Below are 26,879 nucleotides of genomic sequence, written 5' to 3'. Positions count from 1 at the left end.
GTGCTTCTGAACGTAACAGGTCCCCTCCTAGTAGTTATTATGGATTTCCACACATCTTCTAAAGTAACTGCCTTAGAGCGAAACCTAAAAATACTTTCATAATTTTTGGTAAATAAAAGTGTCTCATTTTTAACTTTTTGAATTAAAACTTAACAAAGCTCTATCAAAACTCATAATAAGTAGCTGATAACAGACATGAAAAGAGTAAGCAACTTAAGAACATGGCCAAGGTAAAACAGAACTACTATATGCATAATATATATTTGACAGTTAATACCTACAAAATAGGAGTGTTGGAAAGAAGGGGGTATGTTTCTGAAATAATTAGATGAAAACAATAAATTATTTCAGCCTTATTAGAAATAAGAACAGGAATACTACTTTGTAAAATAAGGATTATTTCAAGTCTAAAAAGACTGAAAGTTCAAATTCAGGTATAAATGGCAATCAGCACACTGGCACAGAATTTACGTTTCCGTAGAAATAATGAGTCCAGTGAGTGATGGTTTTAACCTCTCTCATACTCGTGAGCCTCAAGACACCCTCTTTCTCCCCTATCCTAAGAACAATAATACACTGTTCATTAAATCATAAAATTCTCACAATTTAGGTTATTGTTACTAACATAAAATGGCTACATGGACCTCTTTATTTTGATCAAGAAATGTTTCTGAATCATGATTAATAATTTTACAAGACTACCTTCAGAGGGGAGAGCATATAGCTAGATTTTTTTTCTTAATATATAAACCACTGATTTGCTGTGCTCAGCTAGGAATACTCATTCAGAAAAAAAGTCTACAACTACCAGAGATGTCACACACAAGTCTGCAAAACTCTTCCTGAAACAAGAAATTCTCAGACTTTGTTTTTTAAAAAATAAAAAGTATATACATCATCCATGTAAAAATGTGTATCATTAATTATTTTGGAAAAGTCTTTCAAAAAGTCACGAGATAACCTCTGTGACTATTTCCAACTATAAATTAGCCAATTTCATTTTGTAATACTTTTAATCTCATATCTTTGTCTTTTGGTGAATGAACCTGGTTCATTAAATATAATTTTTATTGGTAAAACAAAAAAATGTTTCAGAGCTAAAATACAAGGTCTATTTATAAGTGGCTTACTCTTTCTTTTTTCTATCTTGTCTTTTCTGTTCTGATGCACACGATGAGAGGTCCCTGGTAACTTGGCAGGAAGCAAGTATTTTGGGGTATCATACTTCCCTGGTTTAAATGGCTCCCTTCCGGCTGCAACCACAGCTCCGGAGATCAGTAACACTGCCTGGAGATTAGGAACCTAGAAGAAACCAGAGTCGCTGAGCAAGTACGAATCTTTTCATATGATATAATTATATCTTTAAATAGCTCAACTTGACAGCCTCCCAGGTTTGAAAGAAAGAATCACCATGCGTTTTCTTAGATGCCAATCATATACACAAAATAATCTAGTCAGGTTGGGGGAATAGCTGTAAACAAACCCAGAGACACTATTGATCCTGCATGTTAGATAGAAAGTGGCAAGATAGCTTTCTGGCATAATTTAAGGAATCTTTAAAAGCTATGTGGTATTCCCCCACTAAAGTCTACAGTTACAGCCAAGTGCCTGTGAATCCAGAGCCAACTGGAAAAACGCCTGATGGAAAGAATAGCATGCAAGTCTTGAAGGTGATCTCTTGTATACGTACTAGCTGTATAGCTGCAGACCTGGAGGGTGGGGGTGGGGGGATGCTTTTTCCAGGTACTAGAAAAATGCTTTTTCTAGATAGAAAACCACTACTTTTGGTCACTCTCCTTTAAGAAATACTGTGAAAACTTGTATTCTTGAACAAAGCATTTTAAGTCAGTATTCAAAGAAACCAGGGAGAAAGGAGACACCTTCCAACCCAATAACATGTCAGATTCAGACAGGAAGAAAAAGACTACTGGAACATACCTACATGAATACGCAGATGCACAGGCATATGTGTACATATATACATACGCGCGCACACACACAAGAGAGAGAACTTAGAGACACCAGTATACTCACTTTTTTTCCATCTGTGGTATACAGCTTGGTCACAGGACACTGCATGGCCTCCGTCAGGTACTGTAGAAAGGCTTTGAAGCTCTGAGTGATCCTCCAGCTAAGAAGGACCACATGCCTGGTCTTTGGGTCACCATTCCGGAAGACCACTAGCCTCCTTGGGACGCGGAGCATCCCGGGAGCTGTGGTGGACATGGTAGCAGCAGCAGAGCGGAGCTGCACATGTGTGCTTAGAGAACAACTACTGAGCCAGGGTCGAGCGCGGCGGCAAGCCTTGTCCAGGTCAACTGGAATCACCTTCTTATTGTGAGAGCATCTGTAAGACTTGCCATCCTCTAGCTCCTCCAGCCTGGTGATGTTGTGCGGTCCACGAGGCATGCTGATATTCCTCACCCCAAAGAGCAGGGGCACCTTCATGGATAAGTTGTCCAGCAGAGAGTCAAAAGTCTTAAAGGAACGAGGGTTGACCGCCACCCTAACACCACCAAACTGGGGGTCTCCGCTCTTATAAAAACAGATACGTTTAGCCACTATGGGATGAGTGACATTTGAATGACAGAAAAAACTTGACCTTCAGAAGAAGGCAGATGAATCATGGAGAAACTAGTGGAAGATGTCTCACTCATTTTGGATGAGACCTAAAGAGGAGAGAAAATGGCTTATTTCTACAGTGTTCTGTAGTTGTACCACTGAGACTATGTAATAATGTTAATGCTTGCTAATTATAGCTGAAGACATGCAGAATAGTTCTAGGATTATATTTATTAAGCGGCCTGCCAGATTTGGTAGACAATCTTAAGACACCACAATAAACCAAAAATGAGTGAGACTGGGAGACTGAGTTCAATGGGAGAACAGCTTGCCTAGCTCAAGTCCCTGAATTGGGTTCTCAGCTGTGGGTAGGGAGGAGAATAAGGATGTTTACAATTACAACTTTAGAATAGCATACTGACACTTAAAAAAATAATTAAATAACTTATAGTGTATATGTCAATATAACAGAGCCCTGTGTAACAGTGACATATGTGTGGATAGATGGATGGATGGATGGATAGATAGATAGATAGATAGATAGATAGATAGATAGATAGATAGATAGATAGATAATCGTGGGGTTGGCAAAATGGCTCACCAGTTAAGAAGAGCACTGACTGCTCTTTCAGAGGTCCTGAGTCCAACTCCCAGAAACCACAGGGTGGCTCACAACCATCTGTAATGATATCCAATCTGGTGCATCTGAAGACAGCACCAGTGTATTTACATAAAATAAATAAAATCTTTTTTCAAAAAGATAATCATGGCATATAACTGAATGAAGACCTTATTCCCATGGTGTTGTGACAGAGATTTCTATTTGTGAAGAAGAATAAGGTAGAAAAAACAATTTACTAGATATTGGTTTATTTAGTGAGTCACTTAAAGCACTGCCTCCTCTGTCTACCAAGCATGGCTTCACTTGCTGCCTTGAACAGGATGACCTGGAGAGCAGCTGAAACAGTCCCTCATTGCCCTTAATTACCTGCATAGACTTCTGTAGAATCTTGCTTGCTTGCCCCCGCCACCTTGTGGTTCTAGAGTGTAAAAGCATACAAACTGGCCTGAGGATCAAAGTCTTTCAGGAGCTGAGGTGCATATGTGTGATTATAGAGCAACTGCTGATAATAATTGTACAGATTTCTACCAATAGGTTATGGCTATGTAATAAATCCTAGCTAATCCTCTCTGTTCCAACAAAACCACTACTTTTCCCTAGAAAAATAGCCCAACATTTACCACCTTAGTCCCCAAGCCCAGGGAATAGGGGCGCTGACTCTTCATTAGCTTCTTCAAGCTGATTATGGGCGTTGACATATTAGAAGAGGGGTGGGGGGAAAGTAAATTGATAAGCCTCTGATGCTGTGTCTTCACTGCATCCAGATGGAATTCCAGGACCTCAGAGGTATAATTTCTTAAATGGCACCAATTTACTTTGATTACAAATTTTAAGGTTTTCATTGGTACGAGCTTCTTATTGATATAAAAGTGAGATGAATATTGTTACTCTCATAGGCATTGTACCAGTATAACACATTTAGGAATACAAGGCTTAGACCCAGTCCTTCTTTAACTTTTTAAAACAGATTTGAGATGGTCAGCCTGTGAGTTAAGGGACTACAGCAAATTCATGGCTTGGAGTTTAATGTTTGGGTGTTTTCTATGCTTTATTTAGAAATAGCTGAGTGGAGTTAACAGACAACAGTCCAGATTACCTTACATAAATAGTTGGTTTTCAAAACATCAGAAGTCCACAGAATTGATGTGACAAACATTTCTGTATTAATGTTCATTTTGATTAGAGAACTGTCTGCTCCTGACAGCTTCCTGTATTGAATTCTAAGAAGAAATTGAGCATCTTTGGAGTTACTCCAGTTGTGGTGAGACAGCCACTAGACAAGAATTGCCTCTTTCCATCTACAGACAAATCACTGTCCAGAAAAGGACACACTTGCAGAATAGTCGACTGATTATATCTGCCTAGACAGAGTAATCAGCCCTTAATAATTCTGTAGCACTAAGGTCTGTCAGATGATCCTGGGCCAGAAGGCGGAAGAACAGAGGCTATGCTTTGTGCTCCCCACAATTATAATTAAATCAGTCATTCTGGATTTCTGACGGGGTTGAAAACTTATAGTCTCATAGCCAATCCTGGCTATTTACCTTGAGAGAAAAGATCTCAGTAGATGATTTTCAGCTGACATTCATTCTAAAGCCAAGGAAAAAGCCAGGTTCAGAACTAAGTGTTTTAATTAGGAGAGATGACAGAGGTTCTGGCTAGTCAACAAAATGATGGACTGGATATTAGGACTATCTTGTACCTCACTGGTACAAATTGGCATAATTAAGCTCTAATTGTATTTTGAGAGAAAAGTTTTAACAGGAAGGGTGATATGTAGGAGGAGCTAAGGTGGGAGGAGTACTGAGAGGGAGAAGAGGAGTAAGGAGGAAGAGGAGAAGGAGAGGAGAAACTAGGTGATGAGAGAGAGAAAGAGTGGGGAGACAGGGAGGCAGATGTTCACGTGTCTCCACCAGTCAAAGATAGTTGATATATCTAGGTTGGGTATTGGGTTACACCTCTGATTGAGCATTACCAAACTTATAAAGCCTTTGATTAACATTTTTAAAAAGTGTATAAATGCAAAAATGAAAAGGGGCTTGGGATAGGGGTTTTCTAAAAGGGGTAATGGGGAAAGGGGATGAAATCTAAACTGTAAATAAAATATCCAATAAAAGGGAAAAACAGACTGCCAAAGTTGTTCTCTGACCTCCAAATGGACACAGCATATTCATGCATGTTCCCGCACACATATGTGCCCATACATAGATGAACCCACACACAAAGGAATGTTATGAAGCTGGGAGAAAGAAGCATGGTGGCTGTTACACAGCATAGTCACGTCTTGCTGAAGGAGAGACCCTAGAGATGAGAATGAGGAAAGCCAGGGGCCACAGGGTACATCTTGGGTAGATGTGACAGTGGTCAAAGGAAGAGGCTGTGTTCAGTGCCCACAACACAAAGCTTTATATTCTGCTTGCTGGGTGGGACTGCTGGGCTTCTTGAACACCAGCTCTCTGGATAAAGAAAGCGGCTGACCTTATGTAGGGTTTTAGGAAACCTACTGTCCAGTGATTAAAGGGCTGCCTAAAGCATTTTGGGGTTGAGTTATAGCTGAGAAGGTGCAGTTACCAGAGCTGGGATGCTAATGAGTGGCCTGGTTGAGAAGTGGGGTTACTGATGTGAAGCCACCATTGATCTTACTTGCTGCTTGTTACTGTAACCAGAAAATCGTCACTTCTGTGGAGTTGTGGCAGAGAACCACCTTCAGATAGGACACTCAGGCTGATCTTTAAGAAAGCGTTAGCTACCCAGGTGTGAAGGGGGTGATTGACAGGTGGTCTCCAGCAGTCAACTCCTCTAAGAACCACTTCTGACACCAAAACAAGTGCACATCTTTTTGGGAAGCATGTAGTTCATCACTGGGTAAGGCAGGGGTAACTAACAGCATATTTTTCTTGCCAACTTCCAACCAGTAACAAAGCAGAGAGGTGATGCGAGACCTATCCACTTCTGCCCAATCTGGAATTCCTCCAGTAAGCAGTCTTTGCTCTGGAGCTCCCTGCTAGGCTGGTAGAGAAACTGTTGGACCTGTATGGCAGTCAGAGCACTCTTCTCCTCACCAACATCTACTATCACCTGAGGTTTTGATCTCAAAACCTGACTGGTGTGAGGTGGTATCTCAGGGTTGTTTTGATTTGCATTTCCCTGATGGCTAAGGATATTGAGCCTTTCTTAAGGGGCTTCTCAGCAATTCGAGTTTCCTCTGTTGAGAATTCTTTGTTTAGCTCTGTACCCCATTTTTCAATAGGGTTAAATGGTTGTCTGGAGTATAATTTCTTGAGTTCTTTGTATCTTGGATATTAGCCCTCTATCTGATGTAGGATTGGTTAAGATCTTTTCCCAATCTGTTGGTTGCCGTTTTATCTTATTGACAATGTCCTTTGCCTTGCAGAAGCTTTGCAATTTTATGAGGTCACATTTGTCAATTCTTGATCTTAGAGCATAAGCCATTGGTGTTCTGTTCAGGAACTTTCCCCTTGTGCCTAGGTATTCGAGGGTCTTCCCCACCTTCTCTTCTATTAGTTTCAGTGTATCTGGTTTTTTGTTTGTTTGTTTTGTTTTTTTTAAGGGTCTCCCGAGTTTGGGGGTCTTCACATACATCTGGCTTTTATCCACATACTTCTTCACCCCAGACTTTATCAAATTATAATTTTAATTTTCCTTTTTTTTAAGATTTATTTATTTTACGTATATGAGTACATTATTGCTCTCTTCAGACACATCAGAAGAGGGCATTGGATCTCATTATAGATGGTTTTGAGCCACCATGTGGTTGCTGGGAATTGAACACAGGACCTCTGGAAGAGCAATCAGTGCTCTTAACCACTGAGCCATCTCTCCAGCCCCAGTGTATCTGGTTTTAAGTGAAGGTCTTTTATTCACTTGGACTTGAGCTTTGTACAAGGGGATAAGAATGGATTGATTTGCATCCTTCTACATGTTGACCTCCAGTTGGACCAGCATCATTTGCTGAAAATGCTGTCCTTTTTCCACTGGATGGTTTTAGCTCTTTGTCAAAGATCAAGTGATCGATCATAGGTGTGTGGGTTCATTTCTGGATCTTCAATCCTATACCATTAATCTTCCTGCCTGCCTCTATACCAATACCATGCAGTTTTTATCACTATTGCCCTGTAGTACAGTTTGAGGTCACGAATGGTGATTCCCCCAGACTTACTTTTATTGTTGAGAATAGTTCTCGCTATCAAGGGTTTTTGTTATTCCAAATGAATTTGCAAATTCCTCTTTCTATCTCTATGAATAATTGATTTGGAATTTTGATGGGGATTGCATTGAATCTATAGATTGCTTTTGGCAAGATGGCCATTTTTACTAAGTTATTTCTGCCAATCCAGGAACATGGGAGATCTTTCTATCTTCTGAGATCTTCTTCTATTTCTTTCTTCAGAGACTTTGAAGTTCTTGTCATACAGATCTTTTACTTGCTTGGTTACATTCACTCCAAGGTATTTTCTATTGTTTGTAACTATTATGAAGAATGTCATTTTCCTGATTTCTTTCTCAGCCTGTTTATCTTTTGAGTATAGGAAGGCAACTGATTTATTTGAGTTGATTTTATATCCAGCCACTTTGCTGAAGTTGTTTATCAGATTTAGGAGTTGTCTGGTGGAAATTTTAGAGTCACTTAAGTATACTGTCGTATCATCTGCAAATAGTGAAATTTTGACTTCTTCCTTTCCTATTTGTATCCCTTTGACTTCATTTTGTTGTCTAATTGCTCTGGCTAGAACTTCCAGGATTATATTGAATAGGTAGGGTGAGAGTGGGCAGCCTTGTCTAGTCCCTGATCTTAGTGGGATTGCTTCAAGTTTCTCTCCATTTAGTTTGATATTGGCTACTGGCTTGTTGTATATTGCTTTTATTATGTTTAGGTATGGGCCTTGAACTCCTGATCTTTCCAAGACTTTTCACATGAAGGGATGTTGAATTTTGTCAAATGCTTTCTCAGCATCTAGTGAGATGATCATGTGGTTTTTTTCTTTGAGTTTATTTATTTCTTTTTGTGGGCATTTAGAGCTATGAGTTTTCCTCTTAGTACTGCTTTCATGGAGTTCCACAAGTTTTGATATGATGTGTCCTCATATTCATTAAATTCTAAAAAGTCTTTAATTTCTTTCTTTATTTCTTCCTTGACCAAGTTATCATTAAGTAGAACATTGTTCAGTTTCCACGTGTATGTGGGCTTTCCATTGATTTTGTCCATATCAAAGACGAGTCTTAGTCCATGGTGGTCTGATAGAGTACAAGGAATTATTTCAATCTTTTTGTATCTGTTGAGGCCTGTTTTGTGACCAATTATATGGTCTATTTTAGAGAAGGTACCATGAGGTGCTGAGGAAACGGTATATTCTTTTGTTTTAGGATGAAATGTTCTATAGATATCAGTTAAGTCCAATTAATTCATAACTTCTGTTAGTTTCACTGTATCTTGGTTTAGTTTTTGTTTCCATGATCTGTCCATTGCTGAGAGTGGGGTGTTGAAATCTCCCACTATTATTGTGTAAGGTGCAATGTATGCTTTAAGCGTTAGTAAAGTTTCTTTTATGCATGTGGGTGCCCTTGCATTTGGGGCATAGATGTTCAGAATTGAGAGTTCATCTTGGTACATTTTTCCTTTGATGAATATAAAATGCCCTTTCTTATCTTTTTTGATTACTTTTAGTTGAAAATCTACTTTATTTGATATTAGAATCGCTACTCCAGTTTGTTTCTTGGGACTATTTGCTTGGAAGATTGTTTTCCATCCTTTTACTCTGAGGTAGTATCTTTTTCACAGAGGTGTGTTTCCTGCAGGCAGCAAAATGCTGGGTTGTGTTTATGTATCCAGTCTGATAGTCTATGTCTTTTTGTTGGAGAATTGAGTCCATTGATATTAAGAGATATTAAGGAAAAATGAATGTTGTTTCCTGTTATTTTTGTTATTGCCATTGGAGTTATGTTTGTGTAGCTATCTTCTTGTAGGGTTGTTGGAAGATTACTTTCTTGCTTTTTCTAGGTTGTAGTTTCCCTCCTTGTGTTAGAGTTTTCCTCCAATTATCCTTTGAAGTGCTGGATCTGTGGTAAGATATTGTGTAAATTTGGTTTTGTCATGGAATATCTTGGTTTCTCCATGAATATTGATTGAGCGTTTTGCTGGGTATAGTAGTCTGAGCTGGCATTTGTGTTCTCTTAGGGTCTGTATGATATCAGTCCAGGACCTTCTGGCTTTTATAGTCTCTGGTGAGAAATCTGGTGTAATTCTTGTAGGTCTGCCTTTATATGTTACTTTACTTTTTTCCCTTACTGCTTTTAGTATTTTTTCTTTGTTTTGTACATTTGATGTTTTCATATTATGTGACGGGAGGTATTTCTTTTCTGGTCTAGGCTATTTGGGGTTCTGTAGGCTTCTTGTATATTTATGGACATCTCTTTCTGTAGGTTAGGAAAGTTTTCCTCTATAATTTTGTTGAAGATATTTACTGGTCCTTTAAGGTGGGAGTCTTCCCCCTCATCTATACCTATTATCCTTAGGTTTGGCCTTCTCATTGTGTCTAGGATTTCCTGTATGGTTTGGGTTAGTAGCTTTTTATATTTTGCATTTTCTTTGACAGTTGTGTCGATATTTTCCATGGTATCTTCTGCACATGAGATTCGCTCTTCTATCTCTTGTATTCTGTTGGTGATACTTGTGTCTATGACTCCTGATCTTTTTTTTAGGTTTTCTATCTCCAGGGTAGTCTCCCTTTGTGATTTTTTTTTTTTATTGTTTCTACTTCCATTTTTATCTTGGATGGTTTTGTTTAATTCCGTCGCCTGTTTGGTTGTGTCTTCTTGCTATTCTTTCAAGGATTTTTGTGTTTTCTCTTTAAGGGCTTCTACCTGTTTACCTGTGTAAACATATTAAACTCTTTGAGAGTATTATTTATGTCCTTCTTAAAGTCCTCTATCATCGTCATGAGAAGTGATTTTAATTCTGAATCCTGCTTTTCTGGTGTGATGGGGTGTTCAGGGCTTGCTATGATGGGGGAACTGGGTTCTTGATGATGCCATGTAACTTTGGATTCTGCTGCTAATGTTCTTGCACTTGCCTTTCGCCATCTGGTTAACTCTAGTGCTACCTGTACTCACTGTTTCTGACTGAGGCCTGCCTTTCCAGTCATCTTGCTTGTGTCTGATCTCCTCAGGGTCCAGATGTCTCTGTGATCTTTTAATCCTGAGCTCCAGCTGCCCTGAGTACAGTGGTACCTCTAGGATGTCTCAGGATATGGTGTCTCCAAGGTAGCAGACCAGCTAGGTGTCCACTGCTCTGGGTGCAGTGTCTCCTCTAGGATGTCTTGGGATCCGGTGACCACACAGGAGCAGCCCAGTTGGGGCTCTGTGCCAGGCCTCAGATCTGGGAGAGGGGCAGAAGGGGAGTGGTATTCCGCAGGGGTGGGGTTTGGGTGTTTTCTGGAATCTGAATGCTCCCTGCACCCAGCTATGGGCATAGGGCAGTGTGGGGGGTGTTCTTACCTATAGCTCTGGGTTCAGTGGACCCTCTAGGATGTCTCAGGAGGGATCCAGTGTCCACACAGGAGCACCCCAGGTGGGGGTCTGCACCAGGCCTCAGATCCGGGAGACTTTTTTCTTTTTTTAAAAGATCAGATCTTTAATCCAGGCTGGTCTTGAACTCCTTGTTTCTGTTACTTTTCTGTTGCTGTGATAAAGCACCATGACCAAAAGCAACTTACAGCATCATTAACTACGACCAAATAAGTATTTTGCCACCTGGACCATATGGTTTGGTAGATGCTGTGGCATTGGAGGTATTTTTGGTAAAGAAAACAAACAACAGACCAGGTTTAGTGTGTAGTGGTGAGATCACATGGGAGGGAGATGGTTCTCCTGGTAAAGAAAGCACTTGCCACACAAGCATGAGATCTGACACGAATGGAAGAAGCTGGGTATGGATGGTACTGTGCACCTAAAATCCCAGGACCAGGGACATGGAGACAAGCAGATCCCTGATGTTCACTAGCCAAAGAGCCTTGCCTCATCAAGCAAGCTCCAGCTGCAATGAGAGACCCTTTCTCAAAAAATAAGACAGAGAGTAATTGAACATCAAATTCAACATCAATTCAAACATCAAATTCAACATCAAACCTCTGACCTCCACATGCATGCACATCTGGATGTGGGTGTTCTCTATTTTTGTCTCAGTCTCTCTCTGTCTGTCTCTGTGTTTCTCTCATGCATGAAATAGGAGAACTACAGTACAGGTTCCTAAAAGCAAGTCCTAACTATAATAATTATATAAGACATGCATACAAATATCTTCTGGAATACTGTAAGATGCTGGGAGAGTTGGAAACATGGGACCACGCTATTGTGCCCCAAATTGTTGTTACTTAGATCCTATAAGAACCACCGTGTTATAAAGTTGGCAGAGCTAGCAACATCCATAAGATGCAAATGATGGACTCTCATCAATATAAACGTTTATTCCCATGTAGGCTGAGCAAACACTCATGCACAAACAATGGGGTTTATCTAATATGCCATGTACCTCCCAGGATACAGCTACAGAGTGTAGTGCATCACCTGTTCATGAAGACAGTGGAGAAACTGAGATGCCCCTTTTTCTTTCCATTGTGATTCCTCAAATGAACAGTTACAAATGGTCTAATATGAGCCTCATACATAAAAGGCAAGCCCACCCCATCCTTTTTTCAAATAGTTTTTGATCTGTAGTTAGTTGGCTTCATGGATACAGAACTCATGAATATGGAGGGAAATATATATATATTATAAATAACTTTATTATATAAATATATATTTTATAAAATTTAATGTATATTTATTCATTCTTATCCCCACATGAAAGGTGACAGGTTTTAATTAAAATTCTTCAGAAATTCTCAGAGGATGGAAAGCCAAAGTTAAGACTGTTTCCAAGTTTAACCCTAGGGCTTCTCCAGCTCTTGGGTATGAAAAGCACCGCCCAGTTTGCTCTCATGAAGCCATGAGTAGGACCCAGCCCACAAACAGAAGTGGTCCTCACACAGGAAAGATCAGCAAAGCTGAGAGCACAAACTTCTACCTGCGTCTCCCAAATGTTCTCCTAACCCTCCACATACCACCTCAAATAAATGACCAGTCCATCACACTCACACTTTAAGATGGTATCTTTGGATGTTTTTCCTTATGTTTTTAGAAGTACAAGCAAGTGCCTGTGATGTTGGTCTTCTTCTTTCCCAACCCCCTAACCCCTAAGACATGGCCTGGGTCTTTACTGCTGGTCACTTTGTATCCAGTAATGTACTCAACAATTCTGTAGTAGTAGAATGTTCTGGTTATTCGAAACTATGTGTACATGAAAAGTAGGAATTAAACTGTCCAAGGGATCAAAGGCAACTAATTGGAGATGGAGAGAAGAATAAAGGGGGGTGTGTATGAGAAAATATGTTCAGTATACAACGTTCTATGAAAGCTTAAACAAATTAAATGCACATACAAAGAAGTTTCAAATATTGGCTTTACAATTGTTTTATTGAAAACAAACTTAAAACCTAATAAATACCCTTTAAATGGGGGATTTAAAATCATTTTATAATTAGTTCTAATGCTGCTTATCTTGCCTTCAAGCAAATATTGATATATTAAGTTTAAGATTTCTGATATCCATATACATTCTAATCTTTTTTTAGGTATTCAAATGTCAACATGGCCTTTCTAAGATTTACAAGAAATGATCTGTGTGTCCCACACAGTTGAAAAATGACACAACAGATTAAAAAAGAAATCTCTGTGATCACATGTCAGGTCATCATTTGTAGCTGCAAGAAATGCTTTGTTTGCTAAATTCTCTCCTCGGAGATGTATCACTAATGGCTATCAAAGGTTCTGTGGAAGAAGCCTTACAATGTCTCGGCTCATGTGCTTTAACTTCCAGGTACTGTCACACATTGTCAATGGCAACTGATAGCGGCTTTAGAAGCTCAGTGTAACCACTGTGAGAAAAAGGTAGAGTGTGCTTTATTCGGATACACAGAATCTGGAAGTGGATAATGATCACAAGGATGTCATCAAAATAAATATGTTTGCACATTTTAATCCCCAATCAAAGCAAGTTTGGAATTCTGACAGGAGGAACCTGGAAGAGACTCAGCAACTCAACTCATAAACAAATATAAAATCACACAAACTGAGCGGTGCAAAAAAAAAAAAAAAAAAAAAAAAATCTTTTTAATCTAAAAACTCATTTCCCAGGGCTAATTCATAGCCACGTCCTACCAATTTTCATCAATTTCTTTCACTAACAAGAGTCATTGTTTTCTTCAAAGTGAGATAATATGGAATAGATTTTGGTAAATGTTCTAAAGTAAAACATGCTGCTGTAAGCAGTTCAGGGGTGAAAAAGACCCTGATTATTTTTCTTTGGTATAACCAAAAGGAACAAAGGGCAAGTGTCACATTTCAAGTGACAAACTGTCACATGGAAGTTAAAACTCTGATTTCAAAACAAAACAACTCTTTAAAAGAAAAGCTTCACCCATAATTCTACAGTGCACGTTTTCTGATTTAATTCTGAAAATATTTTATTTAATAAGCAGAAAACAAATCCAGCAGTATCATTCACTCCCCTACCCTTCTCTCATGAGACATCTCAGGCTCCTATCATGATGCCTCTCTTGTCTCATTCTTCAATAACAACTTAGGAGGGAATTCGTTAAAAAACAAAAAAACTACCTGTGCCTCTGACATCAGGGCTAGATATGTATGCAGTAGGCACCGGACATAGCCTTGCCACTTCCATTTGTGTAATTTTTACAGGAGGAGGCGGAGGCAGCAAGGCTTCCCCCGTCCCCTAAAAGTACCTGAACCAATGAGTTGCTTAGCCACTTCCCAGCCTCTTTATGGTTTCCACGTGTGTCTTCAGCTAGAGTAAGTGTACACACCTCCATGTTCTATTCTTAGAACCAGCCCACCACCTGTTAGAAGTAACAGCCTCCAGTCTCAGTGAATTTACACATTCCCATACCCACAATGCCTTGAAAGCAGTTTCCACCCTGGCCCAGAGGACTCCATACTTTACCTGAACTCTGATCTTTTCTCCTATTTCTGTACATAACATTAGTGTGTGTATTTATTAGAATGAAGTATTCAAAATTCACACATATATACACACCCAGCATTTTGGGAAAAACAAAACCACAAAACAAAACCATCTTCCCCAGGAAGCACTTTCAGAAGTTGAAGCTTGTACTTGCTTTTAAGCCACATGGCAAGTGAGTCCTAAGAGGTCCACAAGGCTGAGACCTCCCCAACACCAATGCTGAGTGGGGTCCCCACAAGCCAGGAAAAGGCCACAGAGACTTCCTAGAGTGATGTACAGCTCACGTTCCTGCCTCACTTATGAGAGGCAGGTTCTGATACTAACTCTTCTGTTCAGTACCCCCACACTGCTCCGAGGGACCATTGCCCTCAGCCCTTCCTATCCCATCCACAGAGGCAGGCTCCTCGCTACAGAGCAGGCTGTTCCGGTCCATCTCCTGCCCTGCCAGTCTGTCTAGAGAGCATTGCCTGGCAGTGTCCAGGGCTCTGTGTGCTTTGTTGTCCCCTGGCTCAGCAGGTTCTCCCTCTCCCTCAGAGATGACTGTCATGGGGCTGCTCTGGATGCGGTTCCTCATGCTGTACCGGCTGCTGGCTGCAGAAGGTGGGGTCCTGCTGCGGATGCACCGAGGACCTGAAAAGGACAGACTCCGAGGCATCAGGCCTTCATTCTTGGCCCACTCCTCCTGAGCTCTCCTGTTCTTGTTGGGGGAGCAGCTGGATGGGCTGTCTGGGATGTCTGGCGAAGGCTCTGACCTAGATCTCTGGAATCGAGGGTCCGTGGACTTGAGCATCTCCGCTGCTGACATGCGAGCACTGGTGTCCGAGCGACTCCCCTTCTTTAGCAACAGGGCTTTGAAGTTGTCACTGCTGGTAGTGCTCTTTTTCATGCTTCTCTGGATGGACCCCACTTGCTTTGGAGAGGCCAGGTTAGGGGTAGCACCCGTGGGTGTCACAGGCGGGGAAGGAGAGTGATTTCGAGTGTGATCATCTTCTGAGTCTTTCCGGCCAAGGACTTTCCTTTTGGATCTGAAATAAAACAAAATTAAAATAATGATCAATCCTTGGCAACACTTGCTGCAATCATCTGCCATCTTCCTGAGACCACTTACTGAACACACACACCATCATTAAAGATGAGCCCAAGAGCTTCTCTGATATTATTCATCTCTAAAGACAGGGCACCAGATCTCCCATGACAGCAGAATGTGGGCAAAAGCATTTTTGCTCAGCTGTTCTGCTGAATGTTCAGTGAAAGTAATGAATGATATAAGAATAGCTGGAAAACAGTTTAGAAAATGTCTAGTCTAATTGTGTATTAAAGAAACTGAAATCTAGACAATGACCACACACACACACACACAGAGAGAGAGAGAGAGAGAGAGAGAGAGAGAGAGAGAGAGAGAGAGAACCCAGTCTCGACAGATCTTCTGTCCACGTAACTACAAGTCTATATTGCTAACACTGACTACCCACCAGAGTAACTCTGCTTTTCTCAGTCTTTTAGGTATTTCAGTCAAGGACCACAAGCCTGTGGTAAGATGTTTTAATTGTGCTGAGACACAAAACGGCATAGGGATGCTCTATGAAATTGAGGGCATTTAATTGTAGATACAGAATGAATAGAGATAGCAAGTTTAAAACAGTGTTCTCAGGGGGCAGCTCCTCTTACAAAATGAACTAAATTTTAACTTTTGATATCTCTGCATATATATTCACCCTCTTCTGTGTGTGTGTGTTTCTAAAGATGACATTTAAATAGTTAACAATGGCTTAAAGTCTAATTACTTCAGTAAATATAAAAATTTCACACCTCAAGGTGTTCTACACTCTCCATCTGGCTGTAAATCTGAAGAGAATTAATTTGCAATTTTATAGAACTCGAAAGCTATGCTTCTATTTGGATCATCTTATGAAAGTTCTAAATGGCCCAGAATTCAGACGGACTCTGATTACATCTGCTAATTCTGTATTAGTGCCACAACAGAAATCGGCTGTCTGTGTCTGTATCTGTCTCTGTCTCTGAGCTGTCTCTGTCTCTGAGATGTCTCTGTACCTGTCTCTGTCTCTGTATCTGAGCTGTCTCTGTATCTGAGCTGTCTCTGTATCTGTCTCTGTATCTGAGCTGTCTCTGTCTCTGTATCTGAGCTGCCTCTTTCCAATCTATTTCTAAGGCTACTTGGCCTTTAATTCTCCCATGTGTACAGAGAATAACAGAATCTGAATGATTTCTATATCTGTAATAGGCAGCACTGTCTCTGTAGCAGAAGCCACACATTCTTTAATGCCTTCCGAAGGTTGCCAAGATAAAATATAGAAGAGCCCTTTGGTGTAGTTTTAGAAAAAAAAATCTGCAATAACATGGCTCTGCAACAGTTGGGTTTCCTTAAGACACAGTATTTAGTACACACAGCAACTTGGCAACACACATCTATGTGGCTTGTGATTATAAATACAGCTTCCTGTATATTTAGAAACTCAGTGCATTCCATACTAAATGAAAGGCATTAAGGTCTCAGAAGAATTTCCAGACAGTTAAGTTCCAATTGGATTCATTTAATTCAGAAAATATTTATTAAGTGTTTATTATGTGTCCAGGAACATAAACCTCTACAAATGGGACTTTATTTGCTTGCTTTCAAAAGATGCATTTCTCATTTTCTCTTTTCATTTCCTTTCTTTCTTTCTTTCTTTTTTTCTTTCTTTCTTTCTTTCTTTCTTATGCATACACTGTAGCTGTAATCAGACACACCATAAGAGGGCATCAGATCCCACTGTTGTGAGCCACCAAGTGGTTGCTGGGAATTGAACTCAGGACCTCTGGAAGAACAGTCACTCTTCCCAGCCCCCACTCTCTTTCTGTTTCTAATGAGATCAAAGAAACCAATGAGGCAACAGGTTTGGTCTGTAGGGCCTTTTAGACCAAAACTTCAGCCAACAAGTGAAACAAAGTAAAGAGGAGCCCTGTACACGACTCTTTGTCAACTCAATGTGCTAACTCACATTCCAGCTCGGTTCCCCACATCAGATGCTTCTGTGTTACACAGAGTTAGGGAAGGATGGGCTTTCTTCTACCGAATGCAAAAGTCTTTTCACTGAAGCTCAGAAACACCAGCATTTGAGAGCTTGCTGACATGGGTTATTTATACAGGGAATCAAATGACTTTATAGGGTACTTAGACTCAGAAAGAAAATAAAGAATGGTCACTCAGGTCGAAACAATGTCTTAACGGCAGAGAAATATTCACAGGAATTACCTGAAAACCTGGTCGTAAAAAAAATCTAAGCAGCAAGAGGGTTCCCTTACACAACATTGGTTCTTAAAGTTCTTGTACATATCTGAATCTTATCATTTTCTACTATGATGGCTCTGTGGGGTGGGAACACACTCATCTGTATATGGCCAAGCATGTAATAAGCAAAGCTGAATTACTAAATCAATTACACTCAAAGGTAACCATCAGTTGTTACCAACAAGCAGTTCCCTTTGAAAAGGAACTGTTTTTTTACGAGCCAGCAGATGGCGCTAGGGGTATACAAATTTAAAGAGTCAGAGTCTCTCTCTCTCTCTCTCTCTCTCTCTCTCTCTCTCTCTCTCTCTCTCTATCTGTCTTTCTCTCTCCCCTCCCCCTTCTTTTTCTTCTTCTGCCAAAGATGTATTTATTCTTTAGGAGACTTTAGGCAGCTCAGCCCTGTACCCTTACCAGCAAAGCTATGGGATAAAGAAGTAGTGGGTAAAGGGTGGCTAAGAGCCAGAGGTGGTAGACAACTTTAGGGGAAATAGCATTTTCTGGACATGACACGATACATACAAATGAACTTACAACCTGTAAAAGACTGAATAAGCTCAAGCTAGATAAAAATCACAGCACAAAGAAGTGAAAGTGAGGGTGAAGTCCCACCCCCTCATCAAGAAGCTATTCACAAATGATAGCTATTGGGAGAGAAAAAGTCAGTTTTCTTCAAGGGAGTGGTACTGGGCGTTTCAAATCACATTCCAGGGCAGCAGTTAGATGAGTTGGCCAATACAAATTGGAGTCCATGGTTTTTAGTGGCTCTTAATTTTTTAAAAGGGGGGGGGGAAGGAGGAAGAGGAGAGAGAAAGAGAGAGAGAGAGAGAGAGAGAGAGGGAGGGAGAGAGGGAGAGAACATAAAGTTGGACAGGAATAGATCTGAGTTGGGAATAAGAGACAAAAAAAAGTCTTCAAAAAATATTGACAGAGACAAAAAAAAAGCACTATGAAATTACGGATTTTCTAAACAAACAAAAAAGTAACAATAAATAAATCAACTGAAGCACTCTTAGGAAGGTGCTCTGTAGAGCTAGCCTATGTACCCTAAGCCCACAGAATGCAGCATTCCTCATCCCAGACGGGATCCAAATCTTATGAACATTCAGTCACATGACTGACACACTAGGTATCTTGCCAGCCACAGCTGCGTCTACCAGAAGGTATCACACATTCTGTCCTCAATGTCATAAAAATCAACGGAACAAAGTAGAGCAGAAATCAAACTTAAAAACGTAATTAAAGTATAAGAAAAACACTTAAAAATGAGTTATGTTCAATAAACCGTGGCTAGCTGACAGAGGAGCCTATCTAGAAAGAAGAAATTACAAAGTATATTAAAATATGACAAAAGTTTGGGATACCTGTGAATGGCTGCAAACAGGTCTTCTGTTGTCCTGGGCTTAGTGGGAGTCAGCACCTCATCGCTTCCTTCTTCCTTAGATAGGTCCGCAATGTCTGAAGCAGCAGCAGTTGTGTTGGGTTCCAGCAACCCAGCTAGAGAGAGGAAAGGCAAACACTAGACGCTGTGACTAGCACTTCAGTCCTTTGCCCAGCTCTCAAATATGCCACTTTGCTGCCATTCCTGACAGTGTGAGAACCACTTTGGGTTTTTACACAGAGAGGTAGAAATGATACTCACTAGCCTGTCTAAATTGCTCTTAAATTTGGTTAAGAGCGTTTCTTTGTAGCCCTTCCGAAGGGAGATTACTCCTGCTCCTGAATACCCTGCCTGCTTCAGACCTCCCAGCATCTTCACCCCCACCCCTCTCGGATCCAGAGTTTTTAAAATTTTCACAAAGCAGCTTGGGTAATGAGGTGTAAGAAGCCCACACACTGCCGGCTTTTGCCGAAGTCTAGGCTGTTTCACCTGGTTCCATGAGTGTTCAGTAGCCCAATTTGGCTCATCTCCAGAGAGGATCAGAGGAGTGCAGCAGAAAGCAGCCAGGCTTACCTTTTCCGCCCAGTTGAGACAGGCAGCTCTTCGCATTTCTCTCACCATCCACGCTGTTCTCGCCAGATTCTTCCTGTGTGGACCCCGGTGGTGTACTAGGTTGCACCATGGGGGCACTGGCTTCCACAATGCCAGGGGACAAAGACCCTGCAGTTCCTCTTTCTAGAGCCGGACTGCCGGGGGTGGGGGCCATAGCATGAGAGACAGCTTGGGATGCTGGGCTGGATTTCTCCTCTTGGTTATGCACAGCTTCCCCCTCTGCCCTGGTAGTGCTGGGCACGCCTGGGAAAGCTTCGCTCCCGTTCTCTGTGGGCTCCCCTGTGAAATCTCTCTGCGGAGGTGGTACCACCAGGAACAGTTTGGGCTTCTTGGAGATGGGGGGTGGCTTCCTGCTGGGTGAAGAGTCTGGGAGCAGAGCAGTCCTGAGGCTGGGACCCGGGCCTGGAGCTCCATCACTGCAGCTCTGAAGGCCTCCACGCTTGACTGCACTGTCATGGTCACCCTGACTCTGGCTCTTGGCAGGCATCGGAAGCGAGCTCGTCACAGAGGCAGCCTGGCTTTCACTCTCCATTTCATTTATGCTATTTCGGGATTTGAGGAAAGCAGATGGCTTTAAGTGATACTGTAGAGCAGTCTGAGTTCGTTGTTCCTGAGCTAATGGTTCAGAAAACAGGACTGCCTCGGCACCTGAGTTCTTTCTCACTGGCCTCAACTGCACCATCTGCAAAGCTTCTGTGGTTATCAGGGGCATGGCGGGCCGGCAGCCCTCCTCCTTGTTGGCAGGCTGCCTGATGGCCTCCCTAGAGGATTCGGAAGGGCTAGAGTTTTTGAAAGGTCTGCTTTCTTTCATGAATTTGGGGTTCAGAGGCGGAGCGGGCGGGAGTTCTGAAGGGGGCAAGAAAGGTGGAGGTGCTGGCAAGGGAGGTGAGGATCTTGGAAGAGAGGGGCTAACTGCTATGGGAGAAGGAGAAAGGCACCTGTCAGTGGGAGAGCAGAAGGGAACAAGGGCTTCTGGTGGTGGAGGGGGGAACACGGGAGAGGGCGGCAGAGGAAAGCCCTCGGAGCAATCTGCTAGAGGAGGTGGTGGTGGAAGAAAAGGGGACTTGTCTGCCAGACCTGGAGAAGGCGAAGGCGGAGGGGGAAGAGGAGGAGGGGGAGGAGCAAAGACCGAGGCCAGGGCTGAATCCAGCTTCTTCATGGTACCACTTCCTTCGGTAGACGTATTAGAGGAGAGAGAAGTGGACGACGAGGAGACGGACATAGAAGAGACCAGAGACGATTTTCTTTCAGGAACCTTGGGTTTGGCCTTCCCCTTTCCATTTGCTGGTGACACTGATTTTAAAAACACAGGCACGGGAGTGAGTGCTGTGGGTGTATTTGACTGGCTAGAATACCCACTGGATGGAGAGGTGACTCTCTGTGACTTCTCTGGTGAGGTAATCTTTGGTTTAGCTGAGCAGCCCGGCACTTGGGGCACTGGGACTCTCAATCCCTCCTGGATGTGGCGTACTGACCCATTTCCAGATGATGCCTCACTGGTAGCTGAGCAGCCCCCTATGGGGTTCCCTGGATCTTCCTGCAAGCTTGTGTAGTCAATGTAGTAGCCCCAAGGGTCTGTGTATTCCGACTTGACGCTGCTTGTGTCGCTCTGAGATGGAGTGACCCCACACATAGAATACACGTTGGGTGTGGTGGTGGAGGTCATGCTACTACCCTCACTAACGATGCTCTGGCTTCTGGACCTGGGGAGCCAGGGTTCCTCAAAGTCACTGCAGGGGCTCTGGGAAGGAGAGCTGCTACCCTTGCCAGGGAGGCTTAGCTGCAGGGAATGTTGGAGGGAGGCGATCAGGCTTTCATTGAGCACCTGCCCATTTGTCTGGCTGTTCTTCTTAGGAATCCTTCGCAGAGAATCCGTCCGGGATGGTGGTAGGGGTGGTTTCTTTGCTTTCTTCAGAGAGATGTTTCTTGAAAGGATTTTTTCCTGGTGAGTGGCCTGATCCCCTTGGCTTCTCTGAGCCCTTCCATCAAAAACATTGACCATGCTGTGCCTGGGGTTCCCAAAGCCATCACTGATACTGTATGAGTTCCCAGCCTCGTGTCTAGAATCACTGTGAGTGGTCATATAGTAACCATCGTGGTCCTCTGAATACAGGGACCTGGCATCCTCCTTGAGAGATGTTTGGTCCAAACTGCAGCTGCTCATGTTACTTGTGGGAGTAGAGCAACCAGGAGTTGCCAGGTGTGGTTTCAGTGGGGATGCCCGCCCATTGCTGGAGGCTTTATATTCCCAGGGCTCAGAAGCGCCACACCCCCTGTCCCCTGAATAACTACACTCGCTTTTGCCATCAACATCTGGAGGGTGGGCAGGAAAGCTCAGGCTGTTTCTGCAGTGATAGAGTATGGCTTGGGATCCATTCTCCCTATTTGCTGGGGCATTTAGAGAGACCTCTGAATCATGGAGGGATAACAGTGTGGTGGCACTGGAGGCAGAGGAGGCTAAAGCCTGTGAATGAATGATATGACCCTCGTTCCAGTGATGACAGGGGGACTGACGGTCATCTTTCACAGAACATCTGGGTGTGGAACGGTCTCTGGGTTTTATCTTTGAGTATGAAGATGAGCCAGGTGTTCTACTGTCTAGCTGTCCTGCACTCTGAGCAGTGTGAATGACAATGACCTCTGAAGAGGACAGTAGTGTAGCATTTGGGATAACACTGGTGGAGTAGGCTGCATGAGGTGAAACCACGCATGCCGGACTCTCCAAGAACCTCAGCTGCTGGGAGCTGGGTCTTGAAAGCATCCCAGTACTCGAGGCTCCTCCTAAATGTGCAAAGTTCTCATGCCCCTGTGAGTTACCCCCCTGGTAGGGAAAAGTGTTATCCACATCTTCAGCAGAGCCCCGGGCACCCATCCTTGCCTCCAGTGAATAGGTGCTTGCTCTTGTGCCAGTACGAGGAAGGCTGTGGAAACCAGCATCGTTATTGAGGCGAGATGGGAACATGATACCAGCTGAGTCGCTCAGCACAGACATGTTGCCAGAGGAACCTGAGAGGTGGCTCATCTGGGCAGCAATGCCTACCCCCTTGTAAGCCCTGATCCTTCTCATTGATGGTGGGATGACTTTCACCTCTTCAGTCTGACAGCTGGAGTCCCTGGTTTCCAAGCATTGCCCGGGGGACTGATAGCTATCAAGCCTTCCTAATGTAGAGTAGTGGTCTGGGACGCACATTGAATGAGCACTCCCATCATCCTCTTGGCCAGTGGCTGATGCTGGAGATAAAGAAGAAAGAGGCCTGTTATCTGAAAATAAAAATCCATAGCTTAATATCACCTGTACCCTCAGCGCCCTCTGACTCTGTTCTAACAAAACAAACAAAAAAAGACACTAACAGCAACAAAACCCTACAACAATTTTTTTATTTGATTCAGTATCCAATTGAGCTTAACTATTCCTGGTATTTCCTAAAACCTCTGCCTTCAATTTCATGTACTTTCCTTCTTAATTTGCATTGTAAATCCGGTAACATGAATAACGCACATGGAATTCTTGGGTGCCCCCTTTGAGACCATGGTTATTGAGTACTATAGATTTGCTTCTCAAATAAGTAAGTTTTGCAGCGTGTAGAAGTAAGCACCTATATTCCCAATCCTGGGGAGGTAGAGGCAGACAATCTTGAGTGGTAGGACCATCTGAGCACAAGTTTGAGGATCTGATTTCAATCCCTAAAAACACACTGAACAACCCAGGATGGTGGGCCTGGCATAGCAACCTTGGCTAGGGAGGTAAAGACAGGTGATCCAAGGGCTCGTTGGGCAACCCCTCTAGCCTAGGTGGTAAATTCCAGACCAGTGACACACCTGTCTCAATAACCAAGGTGGATGGATCCTGTAGACATCATCTATATACTACATCTTCATATAACACCCCCCCACACACACACACATACACAAGTCACTACCAACAACAAAACCCCAAATAACTACCTATTAGTAAAGACTTCAATGTAGCCTTTCCCACACCAAGTGACAGACTAAAGTACTGCATCCAGCAGGCGTCCAATAATTGGAGCTGTTAGGTAATAGGGCCATAGAGATACCACTCAGATGATAATGGTCTGAAACCAGTGTTAGTTACATTGATTCTCTGTGTCAGAAGGAAGTCCTAAGAAAATGAAAATTGATTTATGAGCCCATCTGTGTTTCAAGCATTTCATTATCCATCTTAAGTCATTCTCATCTGTCTGTTGGTGACATTCAAAATTCAACAGCAATCTGCCAGGTTCTGGTTGGGGGAAGAGCTAGAGGAACCAATCCAGGGAACATTTCCTCAAATTAGGGATATTTATGTCTTGGAGTTTACAACCAACCAGTGAGTAGTATGTTCAAAGGAGAAAGAAAGACTACGAGTAGGGACAAAACAAGACATGGATGGACAACAAAAACTGTAACTGTAAATAAACAGATGACGAGCTATACAGAAAAGAACAGAGCTTTTAAAAAAAAAAAAAAAAAAAAAAGTCACAAAGCCAGGAACTTATCCAAAACCCTCTAAGAAACAAATCAATCCTTAGTATAAATCAAATCTGTAAAAATAGTAGTAGAGCCACGGTTCCATTTTTTGTTTTGTTTCTCATTCAACAAGAAATATGTATGCAGAGAATAGACAAATATAATCATATGCCAACAAAATAATCCTATCAGAGTATAAAATATAAAAAGTCTTTAACATGATGCTCACATATATCACTGTGTCATCTTGGGATTGAGGGTTGTAGGTCATATGAAGGGGGAACTAAGAAGAGCCAGAAGGAGCGTTAAGCAGGGAGAGAAGAAAGATTAAAACCACTAAGATCGGTGTTTGCATCTTAACACTAAGATGCAGTGCTTTGCTCTGTCACCTGGTAGGGGAAAGGCTACATTGTTTGAAATAACCACAGAGTATCATATTTTACATTTACCTAAAACTATATATAATATATGTTATGTATATGTGCCTGTGTGTGTGTGTGCACGTGTGTGTATGGCACTTGGGGTAATGATGATCCCCCAATGAGCTATAGACTAACAAAATCCTTAGTACCAGGCATAAGAAACCTCCTTTCAAGCTGTTGGTCTGGGAGTCTAAGTGACTCCCCAAACAATAGAAGGCATTGCTGTTGCCTCCCAGAAGTTGAAGATAAGTTTTTATTGTTGAAGAAATCACACACTTTGAACACAGGACTCAGAGGACTTAAGCTAAAGCTTCCTTTGAGAACTACTCTTTATAGGACTGAAATGCTCTATGCAAACGGCCAAAGGAGAAAAGCAATCAATAGTCCTATCTATCTGTGGTACTTAACAAACTATGACAAGTAATCAGCATGGCAAAATATCCCTAAAGATGCAACAGTAGCACTAGCATCTTAGTGGTAACCAACGACTGTCTCATTGGTCATAAGGGCTACTCAGCAGGAAGGAGCTGAGGACCAGTACTGTAAACCTGGTCAGTTATCTGTGACCAGTAGAGGCCATGGATTTTAAAGGACAACCTACTATCTCCACTTCCCTAAACTGAAACAATCACTGACGACATTCCACATGCTCATCCGTATACCCTCAGATAGGTCGAGCTCATACACAAGAGGATTCTTTTTGTATCAGTAGAAGACAAAGAAACCCCAACTGGTCAAAATGCAGAGAACTGTGGGTTACCCAGACACAGCTGATACACATATGACACCACTCATGTCCCTAAAGCTTAGGAACAACTAAGAGGAGGGAGTGCAGAGGTTGTAAAAGCCAGAGAACCAGGAAGTCTGCTCCTGCTTCATCCATGAAATCTCAGTAATACAGTATACATAGACAGTATACAACATAGTACACATATGACACTTTTAAAGGTAAGTTTAATTTAAACAGAGAGAGCAGTAAAAACGTGATTTTTTTCCTACACAAATTAAATAGAAAGCAACAAGTTATAGGTCATCAGGTATCCTTTGGAAAGAAACACTAAAGGAATCAAGACTCGGGCTTTTCTGAGCACTACTGGCTGCCTACAGGGCAGGGTTGGGATGGGGTTCATAAGAATTCCCCCTGCCCCACAAAACATAACCATCATATGGACATGTCCCAAATGTGTGTGTGTGTGTGTGTGTGTGTATGTGTTCTCATCAACCTCAGAGATGTCACAGTGCAAGGAAGGCTCCCTAACAAAAAAGCCCTATCTTCAGTGTGACAATGGAGATTTATTTTACACCAGTGAGGTTAGCAAAGATGGTCTATCACCTTTCTCTGTCCTTTGCCAGGGACTCACCAAAAACAGTCACACAGACATATACATAAAGGCATCTCTCAGAAAGTCGGCAAGTGGTACAATTTAGCCTCACTGACATCACACCCTTGGAATGAGCCTCCTGGCTAAGAGAGACCTTATAATATTTAATAAATATTAATATCATATCAATAAATACTATGTGGCCCCTGCATGCTCAACATGTAGTACTTGGTCAATAAGAGGAACTATCCATGAGGATGCCTAGAAAGAAGCTATTTCTGCAAAAACTGATTGACTGCAGTGATGCAGAACGGTCAGAATGTTGCAGGTCCAGAAGCTAATTACCTCATTTTAAGCAAGCTTTAGCCCCATGAACAGCCATTTCCCTGCCTGTTTCTGTGTTGGAACCAACACCCTGGGACTAATAGATAAAACAGTTTGTAATCTAAGTTACCAGACCATTAACTTCTACCAACCACAAAGCTAAGAGTATTATAAAGACAGGAAGCAAAGTGTATAGACAAGCACTTCCTACATTGCTGTGACCACCTCTCTGGTACACTCACCAAAAGATGTTAAACTGGGCTTGATTTATGAAAGTCTTCTTTATTCTGCAAAAATGTAAAACTTTGTGAAACTGCTTCCATGTTGGAACATGACATTTAGGGTGACCTAGGTATGTGTCCCTGGGCCATAGTCATGTAAATTTGGATCTAAAAAAAAAAAAAAAACAAAAAAAAAACACACTATTTCCTAATTCCTGGAAAGAAGGGAGGGAGGGAGGAAGAAAGGGGAGCAAGTGGGCAGAAATAGAGGGAAAATATCTACTTTAAGGATACAAAATTACAAGGTACAAAAAAATTTCTAGCACATGATGTGGAAGGCAGGAGGTGACAAGACAGGTATCAGCTCAATTCTGAACATTCAAGGATGTCTCAGTTTCCTATCAGGCCAGGTCCTTATAGAAGGCAGGTATAGATAGGTTTAGTTTGCTGATAGAATTCTTTTCATTCCTGGGTTTCATGCAGCCCAGGGCTTGATTCCTGTGAGGATGGGAGGTGTGGGGGTTCAAAAAGAATGTAAAAATATGCAAATCTCTCCCCA

At 42.1% G+C, this 26,879-nt stretch overlaps 1 protein-coding gene, 1 long non-coding RNA gene and 1 pseudogene across 10 annotated transcripts in view; 1 reads left to right on the top strand and 2 right to left on the bottom strand.

Annotated features, from left to right (window-relative positions):
- LOC143440190 (uncharacterized) overlaps window positions 1–26,879 on the top strand; it is a 52,953-nt gene that overhangs the window by 16,145 nt on the left and 9,929 nt on the right. The gene's annotated exons all lie outside the window — the stretch shown is intronic.
- On the bottom strand, window positions 555–14,130 carry LOC143439916 (oxygen-regulated protein 1-like; annotated as a pseudogene).
- The window catches only part of Nhsl1 (NHS like 1), a 230,844-nt gene continuing 216,652 nt past the window's right edge, over window positions 12,688–26,879 (bottom strand). For all 9 annotated transcript variants that reach the window (XM_076926937.1, XM_076926941.1, XM_076926938.1 and 6 more), the window contains 3 exons: window positions 19,523–22,792; window positions 18,933–19,065; window positions 12,688–15,307 (listed from right to left, as the gene is read on the bottom strand). In XM_076926937.1, the coding sequence (XP_076783052.1) occupies window positions 14,602–15,307; window positions 18,933–19,065; window positions 19,523–22,792 (4,109 nt within the window). In that variant the 3' untranslated portion in view covers window positions 12,688–14,601. The remainder of the gene's footprint in view (window positions 15,308–18,932; window positions 19,066–19,522; window positions 22,793–26,879) is intronic.

Source organism: Arvicanthis niloticus, chromosome 28 (assembly GCF_011762505.2).
Source record: "Arvicanthis niloticus isolate mArvNil1 chromosome 28, mArvNil1.pat.X, whole genome shotgun sequence".
Lineage (NCBI taxonomy): Eukaryota > Metazoa > Chordata > Mammalia > Rodentia > Muridae > Arvicanthis > Arvicanthis niloticus.
This window is presented reverse-complemented; position numbering and strand designations above follow the sequence as displayed.